At 39.0% G+C, this 15,218-nt stretch overlaps 1 protein-coding gene across 1 annotated transcript; it reads right to left on the bottom strand.

Annotated features, from left to right (window-relative positions):
- Positions 1–9,698: 9,698 nt before the first annotated feature.
- evx2 (even-skipped homeobox 2) lies at positions 9,699–14,282 on the bottom strand. The gene is made up of 3 exons (XM_020089889.2): positions 13,292–14,282; positions 12,625–12,851; positions 9,699–12,083 (listed from the first exon to the last, which is right to left on the bottom strand). Exons 1-3 carry the CDS (start codon positions 13,686–13,688, stop codon positions 11,469–11,471), a joined length of 1,239 nt encoding a protein of 412 aa, XP_019945448.1. The 5' UTR covers positions 13,689–14,282; the 3' UTR covers positions 9,699–11,468.
- Between the last annotated feature and the right edge of the window lie 936 nt (positions 14,283–15,218).

The following is a 15,218-nucleotide window of genomic DNA, read 5'->3' as shown; positions in this document are numbered from 1 at the left end:
TTACTGTTTAAAAAATAATGCAGATGAAAAAACAGATGAGCGTTGTCTCACCTGGATAATTTTTTATTTGAAACGTAATACCAGTAAAGGGACTTTCTTCTCTTATTTTAGAGAAATCTTCTAAAAAGAAATGAAAATACTCCACGTGTCAGAAAGTGCTCTGGTTTACAATATCTTTAAATCAACATAAATCTTGCTGCATTGTTTTATGTGCAGAAAATGTGACTCCTGCCAATATTTACCTCATTATCCAACTGATTCACATAATTCCTCATTAAAAGAGTCCAGATAATCCATGATTCAGACCCCAGTAATCTGAGGTTAAAGGGATAAATTACCATTTTCTATTTTAAGACAATATATTTCATTGCAATTCAGCCTCTGGGCACTATATGTGGATATTTACACAAAATCTAATGGCGATCCATACAATAATTGTTGAAAAACCTAATGTGTCAACCTTAAAGTCAGATTAAAGGAAATGTCAAGGAATCAGCTGAGTAAATAAGGCTTCATGCTTCGGGGACCATGACAACATTTTGTGCCAATCTAGATTTTGAGATATTTTAGTCTCTACCGAGAAAAGCTGCAGTTTAAATAAAAGGCTTAGCTAAACAGTCCAACATCTAACTCTCCCTAACTGTATCCACCACTGCATCAACATGTGTAGTCATCATGAAGCCTCAACAGAGCCAACACACACCACAAATGCAGTGACCACAGAAACCCACTGAGGCCAAATGGTGCCCTAAGGCTGATTATCTCTGCTGAAGCCTCATTAGTTGGCAGCACTTTGTCCTTTTTACCATGTGGATCTCTGTGATGACAAAAAACATATACACTTATATGCTTTGATGAACACCATTATTTTTAAATTAACCTGTTAAACTTTCCATTCAGGGTGAAATAGATGCTGCACGTAAAGAAATCAAATTTGAATGTTAACAGCTGAGGTGGTATTCAATACATTTTGAATTTTTATACAATTATTTCATATACATTTTTTTATTTTTGGTCATGACAGGCACATTTTGATCTGTGGCATTTTAGCCTTTAATGGCAATAGTACTTAAGTGGGTATGAGGGTATGCAAACAAAAGTTCAAAATCTGAAGACAAATTCACATTAAAGTGTTAAAGAGAAATCATACAACAAATGTCACTCAAAGCTCAATCAATTCAGATTTACAATAAAAGTGTTGTTAGGACTCCATGGGTAGGTTACCATTACCCCAATGTGTTGTTTTTGAGGAGTTGCAAATACAGTATATAACCATGTACATGGTCTTCACAACATGCTGCCACATACTACTAGCTAAAGGTACTGTTTATATACACGATGTATGGCTAATGGATACACAGTCATTTGGGCAGCAGGTGACTGGATTGAGCTCCAGGTATTTTTTCTCAGGTGGTCTTGAATCACTGAGGGCCTGAAATGAAGACAAGACAGATGCCAAAACTGAGTCATGTTCCACTTTATTTAAAGCAAAGTCAGTGATATACTTCTTTGTTTCCCTACTACCTGTGAGGATATGAAATGTTTGCCTCCAGCACAAGTAACAAACTTGTGGAGATTCTCCGTTCATATCACAGTGTTGCATTTTATCTTAAGTGTTTGTGTTTGCACAGTTGTTCTTGGCAGCCATCACAACCACACAAAGTATGAATCACACATGAGCAGTTTTACCTGTAACCAAACCCAGGCAGGTGTGGTCCGTTGCAAATCCAAAATATTCTCTTACGTGTCAAACAATTGTTCTCTATCAAGCAAAACAGTGACAAGGGATTTGAAATCCTTTTATACTTCCTGGTTGTACCATGTTTGAAAAGAAGGGGGAGAGAAAGTGGGAGCGAGTCTCTTTTTTAAAAAAGAAATAGATTTTCATGAAAGTAGTGGTTACATAGATGTTTATCTCTATTGTTACTTTGCCATTTGTAAACATAATGCGACAAAATGTAAATCTATTTATCAAAATGTTCAGGTTTATCCACAGTGAGCTACCCCCTGGTGGTTTGGTCCTAATCACTGACAGGGTATATAAGGAGTAGTTGTGGAGCCACTCCTGTTTGCTGTTCATGTGTGTTAAGTTACTGTGCTGCTGATAGAATTAATATATCCTGGGGAAAAAAAGAAAGCCTGTGTGACTTGCTTCTTTATAAGTATAGTCCAGCATGTTGCACGGGCTGAATATCTTCAGGTGAGCAGAGGTAAAGTCTTCAAATGTGATTTAATGTTTAAATACATTTAAACGTTGCTCTTCTCTACATAAATAAAACATTAACATGTGTATCACTTGTTTTGTAATTGATGAATTCTAATCTAGTTTTTAACTAATGTTAATGTTTCAGTGACATTGTTGCTTAAAGGCCTAACTCCTAATGGAGCCACATGTTATGACCCCAGCATGAATACTCACACACTGTTAGGGTTTGCTGTGGCTTTGCTACCGACCAGCTGATTTCATTAGCATCTGACATGTATCACAGTTTTGGAATAATTGTTGTCAAGCTAATGCTAAATGTATCTCGTGTGGAGATAAAGGAGGTTAGCATTTATTCGGTTAGCTCACCTGTTAGCTAACTTCTGCTAATGCTAACCTAACTAATGTTTGTCCCCTACACTTTGACTGTCTGTGCAGAAATGTCTGCCGTTACTGCCATGCTTTAATTGATATCATGGGATAATAGCTGCTGCTGTACTTGTGTTTGTTTGTTACAACAGCTGCGATTAAAGCTGTCGCTTTAGCCTGTAGCTGATGTGATCATCGAAACTGTGATTCTGTAATTTTAAGATTTACACGTTGGTCCATGAAAAGTATGGAAGAATTGTTAAGGCGCACTTCTATACTGTTGGGGTTAGCATTTTCTCTTTGGTCAGTGTTTCCATCTTGGATATTAAACAGTGAAAGTCAGTCAATCATATTCAATAACCAGAGCCTACAACTGAAACTAGTGTAACAAGGGTTTCAGTGCTTGCTGCTAACTGCTATTGCTACATTGTGAGTAGGGCTGAGCCATAAAAAGTAAAGAAAAAAAATCATATCACTGTATATGACCACATTGTTAGTTTTAAAGTTTAAAATGTGATTTTTGCTCCAGAGTGAAGTTTGTGCTTTAAATTCTTCTTTGTGAGCAGAGAATGACAACAAAACATTTTACAAATCTGAGTAGATCAATTGTGTTATGTCATAAGCATTATATTAAATTATGTAGAACCTTTTTTATTTTGCGAAATAAGTCTTATATTGCCCAGCCCTAATAACACTTTTTTATGTGTTTACTTTCAGGAATCCACACGTTCCTTTGCACGAACCGAGGGAAGAATCTTCTTTTTACTTGTTGGATTAATTTCATCTTCATTGACCCCTCTCCCTGGTTTCCTTGATGAGGGCAAGAGGGTTCACTGTCACATCAACTTCAACACTAAGGGGACTCACCGAAGAAATGACATCAAGGTAGGACAATGTGCTGATGTGGATAGGAATGCGACCAAGTCGGGAATGGCAGCACGACGTGAGTACACAAAAACAACACAACAGCGGAACTAGTCAGCAAAAGTTTGTCATTCCGAATCATCTTGCAAGCTTGGCTGAGAAAATTGTCCATCGTGTGTTGTATTTTATTATAACACACATATTTTATACATTCATACAGATGTACCACATGGCACGCACGCACGCACGCACGCACGCACGCACACACACACACACACACACACGCAAAGACACACGCAAAGACACACGCACAGACACACGCACAGACACACACACACACACACACACACACACACACACACACAGACACACACATGCAAATAGTATTCATTAGTGTTTTAATGCTGCTATTTCAAATGGTACAAGATCTTTTTTTATGTGAACCTCTTCATTGAAGTATACTGTGAATTACGCTATGTGAGTGCAATGTGTGTTATGGCTTTGTTGCATTGATTTCACAAATTGTTCGAAACATTCCTGTGATATGCGTCTCCGTGTAGACATGTTTGCATCACATAAATTCTGCAGATTTGTAATCTGCACATTCATGTTACAAATCTCCTGCTGCACCACATTCCAATCATTTTCTACTGGATTCAGACCTGTGGCTGGGTCAGCCACTGACGTTCACTGAAAACTTTCATGGTGTATTTTCATGCTGGAAGTAACCACTACAAGATGGTTAACATAACGGGCTTCACATGGTCACTAATAATACTCAGATAGGCTGTGGCATCCAAATCATGATTGATTAGTAATGAGGGGCTCAAACTGTGCAAAACCTTCTTCACATCATTACACCACCACCAGCAGCAGCCTGGACTGTTGTGTTCATGGATTCATGTTGTGAAATCCAAACTATGACTCTATTATCTGCAGCCTCAGAGGAAATCCTGATTCATCCGACCAGGTTACGTTTTCCTAAACCTCAACTTGTCTAGTGTTGGTGAGTCAGTGTCGTTGGCTTGACTCAAGTTTGACATGGTCTTTACTGTTGGAGCGTGTTCACCTCAAGGCTCGACATATTGTGCATTATTCTCAGATGCTTTTCTGATGCTGTTCTGCTCACCACAGTTACAAAGAGTGGTTATCTAAGTCCTTTCTGTCTTTTCAAGCCAGTCTAGTCATTCTCCTCTAACCTCATGTCAACATGGTGTCGAGTAACATTACAGTGACTGTTGTGTGTCAAAATCTCAAACCAACCAGTCTGGCACCAACAATCATATTGTCACTCAGTCACTCAGATCACATTTTTATCATTTCTATTCTGATGTTTGTTGTGAACATTAACTGAAGCCCCTGACCTGTATCTGCAGGACTGTATGCATTGTAAAGTTGCCACGTGATTGGCTGAGCAACAAGCAGATGTAAAAGATGTGAACATGTTTGGTGTATATAACACAATTTGTTCCTGTTGAAGGTAAGTCCACACGATTAGGAAACAGGGGGAGCAAAAGGCTTATATGGACTTTATTGTTTTTTAGAGCAACAACATGATCTGGTAATCTACTGTGAGTTCTTTGCGCAGTTGTGTGATATAACCTGTGCTGTTAGTTTTTGTGTTATCTGCTGTGTGTTGGTCAACACTGAGTTTATGGTTGAGCATGATTCCAGGCTACATAAAACTCTACTTGTGGGGCATCTGGTAGCTATTATGGCGCATGCATATAGCTGCAATACCCCTGGTTTGCATGTGGCTGGGGACCTGTGTTATATGTCATACCTCTTTTTCTCTCCCCATATTTCCTGTCTATGTGTACTGTTAACTATAATGACACAGTTTACACTGAGTTAGCCGTCCTATAAAGTCAGGTTTTTACACCAAAATCACCATAACTGTTTGTCCTGTGTCAGTGTGCAATGTTTTGAATAGATCAATGCCTTCTACCTTCATTTTCCACTTAATTTTAATTTCATTGTTCTAATGATTTCATCTATAAACTTTCTCAACACGTTTTCTTTAAAGTCACAGTTTTGACTTTAGTGTAAAACAACATATGATGATGTGCCATGAACTCGCCCCAGGTCCATGGCAGTGCAGTGTGTGTTGGTGATCTGAATATGTCCTTTTGTTAATAAGTCAATATCTCGATCCTGTACCATTGTAAATAGGGCCTTGGTGTATTCATGATCCATCTACTTTTACTGAAAAAAACCACAATAAGGTGCCTATATAATGCTACGATGTGTGATTCTGGCAAATCTTTTAATTCGTAAAATATGCGGTCACTTTGAAAACTTATGGGGTTTAGGTTTGCAAGTAAATCACGATTATTGTGCTCATTTTCAGTGTGATCATACATGAAGTATGTCATTTCATACTGTGTACATGTGTTACTTTTTACTTTATTTATTGTCAAATTAACCAACTTTTAAACTTTCAATACCGTGCAACTACAAAACAAGGATCTCTAATTTGTCAGTTTAAAAAACACATAAAATCCACAGCCCTAGCGGCTCTGAGCCTGTACTAAAAATGTTTGTTGCTCACAATGATAATCTGGATGTATGATGAAGGTATGATGTTTACAATGTTCACTATTCGATTTTGTCAATATCTGAACATTTGCATTGTTTTACGTAAAAGGCAAATTACAGCTGAGGCCGATAGAATCTGTTTTGGTCGTAAACCAAAGCATTGGAGACGATAATATTTTGATGAAGAAAAAGTTCAAGGATCAACCGTCTTTATCTTTGTGTGTTGAGATATTTGAGTGCTGGACCAGTGGATAAGCTCATATTGCTGTCAACATTATCATTAGTTATAGTTAAGAATAAAAGTCATTTCATTTTTGTCAAAATATGGCTGAGCACAGTATCCATGCCATGAAGATCTGACAGACATTGTGTTAAGTCATATTTTGACTGGAGAAGCTTTGACACATCTTAAACTCTCCCATTGGAATCTATTTACAACAACTGGCATTAATTCATACTGAACTGCTTCCTGTGAAGGAGTCTACAATATTTTTATGATCTTTCAAAAATACTTTTGAATATGTGATACTAAAATTTAAAATTGGTATAGCGTGTGAAAGAAAGTGCACTTTCTTTGGTCTATCCACCACCATCAGCCATTGAGACTACAGCATGCTTTGCTATTGACCAGTATGGGGTGAATCTGTGCACATAATGCTGTCTGGTTTCATGAGTCTCTTGATATTGACTTGATTTAAAAAGTAAAACTTCTCTACATATTTATATTGCAGTTAAACTCCTGAGGTTCTAAAGTAAATGTGTGTCAATGACAAAGCTAAAATCTGAGTTACTTAGAGGATTATCAGTATCAATTTATCTTTACACTTTCTGCTTTGTATTTCTACACTTGTGAATGCATCCAAGGACAGTTCAGGTGCATTTGATGGGCCATATGTGCACACAAGCTTAGATGGATGTTTCTTTAACATGGTACGATAAAATAAAAGTCCCATAAGTGAAGTGGTCACAGTGATTCTTAAGCATCTTGTAAATAAAAGAAAAGTAGCTGCATATCGTTGTTTTAGCCTTTATATCTATATATCTCTATATATAGATATATAGATATCTCTATATATAGATATATATACATACATACTGTTCTTGTTTTTATTCTATTTATGAAAAAGTCCTATTTTTATTTTTACATAGTCTTTAAATAATCCAAGGCATCACTACATATCTTATAAATCTATAGTGTGACATAAGAACCCAGACTCATTAAAAGAAATTACACCAGAAACGTATTGATTGCAACTAATAGAGCTGCAGAATTGAAAATTATTGAAAAAATATGTATACTGGCAAATGCATTCTCACAGTGAACTGAAAAAGTACCACTTTAAAACCAGATCAATATGATGTTCACGTTATAGATTTTTTAAAAATCTGTCTTTTTTTTATGAAGCACGTTTTTGTGTTTGATTTTATACTATGGCTTTGTAATCCTCATAACACATGTACTCGCTACGCTGTCTTAAATAATTTTAGTATGTTTTAAAATATGTGTAAAAAGTCTTTGTTTGACATCATTTCTGTAAATTCCAGTGTTTCTTTTGTAAATTTGTGACTTTTAAAATTCCCTATATATGGTTTAAAACAAATATAATATCAAAGAGTTTATGATAAAGGTGTCCCAGGCTGTGTTTAAGAGGAATGAGAATTTATAGTGCCACCTTAACCATACCCACAGCTAAGGACCACTGGAAGAATGAGTCTTTAAGCCAATAAAAGCAATTTCCAAAGATAATTGAGAACATGTTTCGATACATATGCATGAAAAAAGGATTTTCCATGCCACCGACTCGTATGCTCATGTAATTGATTGAGGGGATGACCCGTTCTATTAAATGTTATTTGAGAACCATCAAAACGCGCAAAACTGCAAATTGCCCAGCTTGTATGTGAATTAATACCCCATTCATCATCATTATGAGTTGATAAGTTAATTTAACCATTTCATTCTGTCTTAATGAGCTATAGTTGAATTAATGTCATGTAATATATGAAAGTAACATTTGAACGGAGGCAATGATTTGAGACAAACCGAGCAGAGACTACTTTAGAAGCATAATGGTGGCATAAATCTCATCAGGCTGCAGCTGATGTTCGCTCGCTGGCTTTTAACACTTTGGTAAAAATATGTTAGCTATACCTGAAATAGGAAAAATATTCAAACTCAAAGGTGTCAGGAGAGAATGCTGTTGTTTTTTGGGTGAATTTTGATTGATGGGGTCAATGTTTGGATGTAACAGCTGGTGTGACAGTGTATAAACACTAAGCTGCATCAGATTCAGACGTGAGGACGATATGTTTTAAGCTGTTGTGGCACAATCGCACATTTGTTGAATCGGGTGAAAAGCGTTTATAGTAACAAAGGAACCAGGCTTTTTATGTGGGTTTAGTCCCAAACATGCTTGTTTTGTGCAGTTGGCTCACTGGGCCTGTCAGTCCCTCATCTGCCGCTGGGTCGACATGCGTTTGACCATCCGGGTGTTGTGCTGCCTCCTCGTTCCACCTTAAATGCGTTTTGGCCCCGCTTGCTCCCTGTAGTTTAGGGTTTTTTGTCCTCCCGCAGCAGCTGTCACCCCGCATTACTCGCAGTCAGCTAAATGAAACATTATTCTAAACATATGCATCGTAATCAGTCCGGTCACACTTACAAGAACACGCGTTAATAAGGCAATCAATCACTCTGGAACAAGCAAGTTGTTCTGTAACAGCTCATAAACAGTGTGTAATGAAGAATTGGAGGTTAGCGTGACACAGCGCTGATCAGATAATCAATGTCAAAGATGCGATGAATGTCAGTAAATGTAGTTTTCATGTCGTTTCTATAAAACCCTCAATTTACAACAAGCAGTTCAATTACCCTGAAAATACAGTCAATTAAATAGGGGTGATTGGACAGTAGGGGCAGGATCATCGATCTTTGCATTTCTATCTCGCTGGTGGACATTTAATTTGGTTTTTCTATTAGCACCGAAATAAAGAAAATATAAAATGTATTAAACAACCCAAAGATTTATTTTCTTGTCAAAAACCATTCAGCGAAGGTGACAGACAGTCCTCTGCATTATGATGAATTCTTTTTTCAGTCGTGCACATTGGATACAAAACTAATCGTGTTATTGTGGGCAGTGTTTTTCTGGCCTCTGTCTTTTCCCTTTTACACCTCCATCTATCTCGGCGCCTTTGTTGTATGGGTTGCAGCCCTCACTTTAGTAAAGAGCAAGGAAACATGGTGATATATCACGCCCATATTTGCTGCCCTAATCCTATTTCTATAATGGGGACGTTCAAAAAAGCAACTTATCTTAAAGTCCCTCGGGGCCATTCTGGTGGAGGCTATATTTTAACCAAGTGCAATTAACGACAGTATCAGCTTGTATCATTTAGAGGTAATGTAAAAATAATGGTAAATTATAGGGCCGGGATGACCCGTGATGGCAGGCCTCATATTCCCTGTAGTTTTCCACATGTTTTTAAATAATGTTAGACACAGTGTTTTCTATAGAAATTGTGTCATTGCACTAAATAAGCCTAGGTGTTTTCATTGTCGTTGAAAAAATGAATTATACCTATATATTTAAATTAATATATTCATGCTGAAATAAATAGGGTATATATAAACTTAAATAAATAAATATGTGCTATATTAATATATAAACATATACCTAAAAAACTAAATGTCATTATCAGTAATGTAAAGAAACGAAAATGTGTAAACATTTTTTTTATTTTCCAAGAACAAACACGATCAATAAATAACATGATTTACATTTCATATTGCACATTTTTTTTCAAGTTAAAATATTTAAATTCATACAGTCATTGATATTTTAAATACAGAGATATAGAGTTATAACAGAGACTCGAGGGACAAAAGGCCAATACTGTTTTTCGCCATTTAATTTCAGTGCTCGTCCATCAGCCCTTTTTTTTTCAAAAGCCTCTTTTTGAGTGGACAGTGAAGAAGAAATGTTCTCCATCACTCAGTCATAATTTTTCTTTCTTTTTTTTTTGTTGCGCGAAATTCAGATCCTGAATTTTGGAAATATTGGTGTTTTACAGGCCAATTTGTAGGCTATCAGCGTGTATATCCAGTGTTTTAACATTTAAAAACATTCAGCAAGTCACACAAATAAATAAATAATAACAACAAAAAATAGTCCAAAACAAAAAAATAGCCTACCATCCACAGTTCGTGAAGCTTTTCCAGGGCGATCATTAACTCAGCTAAACCAGTAGTTGTACAATCCATGATTATTTTTTTGCAAAATATTTTTTGTCACGATTTACAGTTCACATGTTTTATAATTAACATATTGGTGATGTCCCAACAGGAACGAATAAAGTAGCACATGGCCATGGTTTTTTTTTTACAGGCACAGACAGATTGTAAAAGCCAGAGTATGATCTGAACTCAGTCCTGTCACTGTGCTGAGTGAGCAGCTCCTTCAGGGATCACACACCTATATGAAAACTCTGGCTTTTGATATAATGAGCCTCGATGTAAATAAGGAGGGCAGTTAGGTATTTCCCATGATCAGCAGACGAATTGTGAGTGGACCCTCTTTTTACAGGCTGCTTGTGTGTGTGTGTATCTAATATATTTTTTACGCCTTCCATGTGTCAGATATTATCTTTTTATGCAGTGCATTGTGTGTACCAGGACTGTCGCCTTGCTCCGGGTCTTTTGTATGTCTAATGACTTCCCTCCGCGGGTTGTTAGCACTTGACAGCGGGTCTCAGAACGAGCAACTTTCTTACAGTCATGTATTCAAAGGAGCTCCATCTAGGTACATGATTGGCAATTTTTGTCATGATCCTCTCATTATTAACATAAAAATTGACACGAAAGACGCGCTGCAGAATTATATGCACCTCTCCGGCTGATTAGGGCTGTCCCCACAGAGCAGGGGCTGGGATGGTGGAGAAGCTATGGCTGCCAAAAAAATCACAGTCTATTAGGCCTATAGTGAAGGAAGAGATGGTGATGCTGGTGCAGAGAAGCTGGACCCTATCTATATTTAGATGGTATAATTAACCCACGTTTGTGTCACGTTGGATATTTCAGTTGCAGTGGATGTGGACGTGGCCCAGTCTAAGTGTTTATTCTAATAATTTGTGGGAATTGTAGAAATAAATGCATCAAGTTGAAATCTTGATCGAGGCATGGTCGCAGAATGAGTACACTGACAATTTCTCAAATAAGTTTCCAGCACAGTCCATAAAAAATTAGTTTACTGGCACAAACACAGGGCACAGAGCTTTATAGAAAAGTATTTTCATGAGCTGCAAAAAATTCTCTGCTTAGCTTTTCATGTTATAAAGAGTTTTTTGAACTTGAGTCTGACTTTTTAGAAATTAATCTTCACGTGTGTGTTTACAGTGCTGTCAAAGAAAGGAATGCTTTACCCAGGTGTGACATTTAAAGTAGGCCTATCCCCTAAGAGCAGAAATAAGAAACGGACGCGTAAGGGTGCGTGATGAGTTATCTGTTAAGTGACGACTCTTCTCGTTGGTCTGGTGACGGGACTGAAGTCTTGCTGAGGACTGCGGCGGAATACGGCAAAAATCCACTCTCGGATCGTGGCCCCGAGGCTGTGCACGTAAAGTCAGCGCTGGCGCTCCTGGCGCCCAGCGCGCTCGCCGCCTGGCTGCTGTGGCAGCTCAGGCAAGAGCAGGGCCCCGCGGCCGACGGGGCGCTGACCGCCGCCGCTGCAGCCGCGGCCGCTGCAGCCGCAGACGCCGCCGCCGAGCTGTTCAGGCCTGCGGGTGACTGGTAGAGTCCCGGGTGCCTGAAGCTGCAGAGGAGCTCCGGCCGCGAGTAAGGGTGGGAGAGTGCCCGGAAGGTGTCGAGGGGCCGGATGGAGGTGGCGAAAGGTGACGAGGCGGCGCTGGTGGCGGCGGCTGCGGCTGCCGCTGCTGTGACACCGACGTGCGGGTAGTAGTGTAGAGGCATGTGCGAGTGGAAAGGGTACGGTAGACTCCCTGTAGCTGCGGCGTGCGTCATCATGTAAGTGTAGAAGCTGGGGTCTGCTGGATGAGGCCAGGACATCGCCAGGCGCTGCCTCTTATCCTTCATCCGCCTGTTCTGGAACCAGACCTGCACACAGTCAAAACAAGGCCCATATTGAAGCTGCCATGTTGTTTCCAGGCTCTAAATTTAGACCTGAGGAGGTTCAGTGTGATGATGCAAAACACACACTCATCCCTGCACTGGTTCTAAATATTCTTTGTAAATACTCAATTTCCTTTAATTTATAAATACCCATTGTGCGTAAAAATGATCCGCTCTCACATGCTGCTGGAGTTACAATCTTACAATCGAATCCAGTCAGTAAAATATTAAACATTTTGCAGTTCATAATTTATTTTAAATAAAAAGCATAGCCAATAATTAATTGCAGCCTCACACTAGAATTGATTACCATGCGATGGAGCGAGCAAAATATAAAACATTAATTGTTGCACAAGATAGAACCATAAAATCTCACTGCACCATTTCATGAGTAGAAATAATAGTCTTGACTATGTTTTCAGTGTCATTATTTTCAAATAACTTCTTTTTTTTTTTACACCTGCACCATTCATTGCACATGCACACGCCAGGCTACACGTTGCACAGGAATAATGGAGATTCATACCTTTATAGTAGTTTCGGGCAGATTTAGCGCTGCGGCCAGTTCACACCTCCTCGGTCTCGACACGTAATTTTCCCGGTAAAACTCCTTCTCCAGTCGCCCGATCTGCTCCCTGGTGAACGCGGTGCGGTACCTCCTGACCTGGTCGCTGTTTGAGTTGTTGGACCCGTTACCGTTCATGTTCTGGAGGGAGTTCGAGCTGGATGAGCCGGAATTACTGTCTGAAAACCCTAAAGATAAAAGGATAACAAAGATATTTTTATTGATAATTTTCAAATAAAATGAGCTACTGGTGTGCCGGCCTTAAGTTTATTTCATAGCTTGATACGAATAAGAATAAAACAAATGCAACTATTTTAAAATGACAGTCGAGACTAACATTTTTATTCATAACAATTCTGTATTATATAGTAAAGTAGTTGTAGCAATAATAATGTTTTTGTCTACAAATACAATTTGTATAATAAAAATAAAAGTAGTTGTCTTACAGTGATGAATTATAATAATGAAAATAATTTAGCTTCAGGTGGTTAGAATCAGTGTTATAATAATTTTTGCTTTATTGCTGTCTTTATTTGTGACAATGAGCAGTATTACAATAATAATAATATCCTCCGCAACATTCAAATACAAAAATAAAAATGAACTCGGAATAAAATGAGGTCTGTACCTTTGTTGTTTTCCTTGTGCTGGCTCGGGGAGCGGTGCGCAGGGCATCCCACCTCCACATCACTGTTAACGTCTGATTCTTGCGAAACTTCGGAGTAAAGGCTCATTTTCTTGCGGCTCTCCGACGACGAAATCTCCGCCGAAGAGCTGTTCTCGCTGCCGTGGTGCGTCCCGAACAGGCTGTCGATCTCAAACTTGCCTTTCCCCGGGATGTCCCCGAGATTTCCATGGAGGGAAGCCGAAGTTATTCTCGGGCTCAGCCGTCCGCCGTGCTGGGAGTTTTCCAGGGCCTCCAGCACCGAGTTCCCCGGCGCGTCTGCGAGCCTCTTCCCCGCAGCGACGGGACTGTGCAGCCCTCTCTCCATCAATATCATCTCTTTTCTTATCCTCTCCATCATTAAGCTGTGCAGGACGAGCAGGAAGAGAGAGGGGGAAAGGAAAACACACACACGCACGCACAACACAACACACACACACACCCACACTTGTCCAGGGGGCTGGAGCAGCAATGAGTTGTGTCGGAGCTAAATCCGCATGCAACTGCAGCAACTGTCTCTAAATAACTGTCTCTAAAGCTTTTTTTATAAGCAAGACGCCGAAAATGAAAGAATCTGAATGCACCCGACGAGCTCAGGATGAGGCGAGCATCCTCCCCTCCTGCAGCGAAATGTCATTCATCAAAAAACAAGTGCCCGCTGCTGTTTCGTTGTTAAAATGCTCGGCTGACGTTCCTCCAATGATCATTTATTGTAACAGGTTTATAAGCAAATAAATAGGAGAGGGCTGTCACTTGATGATGGAGGCGGCCTTCGGTCAGACGAATAATATCCAAGTGGAGAAGGAGGAGAGGAGTGAGGAGCGAGGTGCGCGTCCCTGCGCTGATCTGACTCTGTCTCTCTCTGCTCCTGGGTTTGGCCTCTTGGGTGAAATTGACAGTCTGATTAATAAAATGAGCGCTGCAACATTTCCCTCTTCATTTAGGAATATTATCATGCTTTGATTCTCTATTGTTTCCCCTCCTCTCTCTCTCTCTCTTTCTCTCTCTCTCTCTCTGTGCCCTCCCCCTCTCTAATCTCCCCCTCTTTTATTTATTTATTCCTCTTTTGTCTTTTTATTTCTCGTAGTTTTTACCATCCTTGCCATTTACGCACATTAACGTGCACGATTGTGATAAAACATTAAAAGTGAAAATACTTCTTGAGTTTTTAGGACCTTGTGGGTTTTTTTTGTGCATTTCTTTTTTTGCATTATTCGTCAAATGCACATTTTGATGTGGTGATAATGGGACCATTATTACACATCTCCACACCACAGCACACAGTTGTGTATTTTGAATGCATATAGAAATAAGTCATCTTTTAAAGTAACTAAAACATACAAATCTTTTTAACCGTAATCCTTATTTCATTTTATTTATTTTTTTCTGTTTCACATTTTTTTCGATGGGCTCTTGATTTAAACGAATAAACGAATGCCACTGAGATTTAACATTTTATATTCTCGCATTATACATTTTTAACACAATCTTTTACAAATTTTTTAGATTATTACTGCAAAATATTTCCCCTGAGTCATGCACCCTCTGTTAGCTTCGTGCTAATGTTTGTATTTATCGAAAAGGACTGGTACATGTTTATGCAGCTGGTTAATTCTAACTGAGGCTCTTATATGTAAAGACATCACAGCCATGCATGGACTCCTGGTTTTTCCATGTGAGGAGACGATCCCTGCAGATCCTCCTCTTGTACGTCCTCTGGCGCCTCCTGCAGGATTTCTATGGTAATTGCAGTCATTGATGGTGTCTGTTGAATGGATGTGGGCTTCACCTGATGTCCTGACCTTAACACTGAGTACATGAACACGGAAGTAAAATAGATTAAGAATATATATTTTAATTTGGGAGCTGGTTAATGATTTTAAAGGTTCAG

The sequence above is a fragment of the Paralichthys olivaceus genome, chromosome 10 (genome assembly GCF_024713975.1).
Source record: "Paralichthys olivaceus isolate ysfri-2021 chromosome 10, ASM2471397v2, whole genome shotgun sequence".
Lineage (NCBI taxonomy): Eukaryota > Metazoa > Chordata > Actinopteri > Pleuronectiformes > Paralichthyidae > Paralichthys > Paralichthys olivaceus.
The sequence above is the reverse complement of the archived record's forward strand: the minus strand, read 5'-3'. Positions and strand labels throughout refer to the sequence as shown.

What these genes read in the sequence shown, in the direction of transcription:
- evx2 (XM_020089889.2), bottom strand. Translation starts at nt 13,688, where the DNA reads ATGATGGAGAGGATAAGAAAAGAGATGATATTGATGGAGAGAGGGCTG. An exon ending in GCACAAGGAAAACAACAAAG is followed by an intron (nt 12,852 to 13,291) that starts GTACAGACCTCA and finishes TTTTATCTTTAG; the next exon opens with GGTTTTCAGACAGTAATTCC. An exon ending in TGCCCGAAACTACTATAAAG is followed by an intron (nt 12,084 to 12,624) that starts GTATGAATCTCC and finishes GACTGTGTGCAG; the next exon opens with GTCTGGTTCCAGAACAGGCG.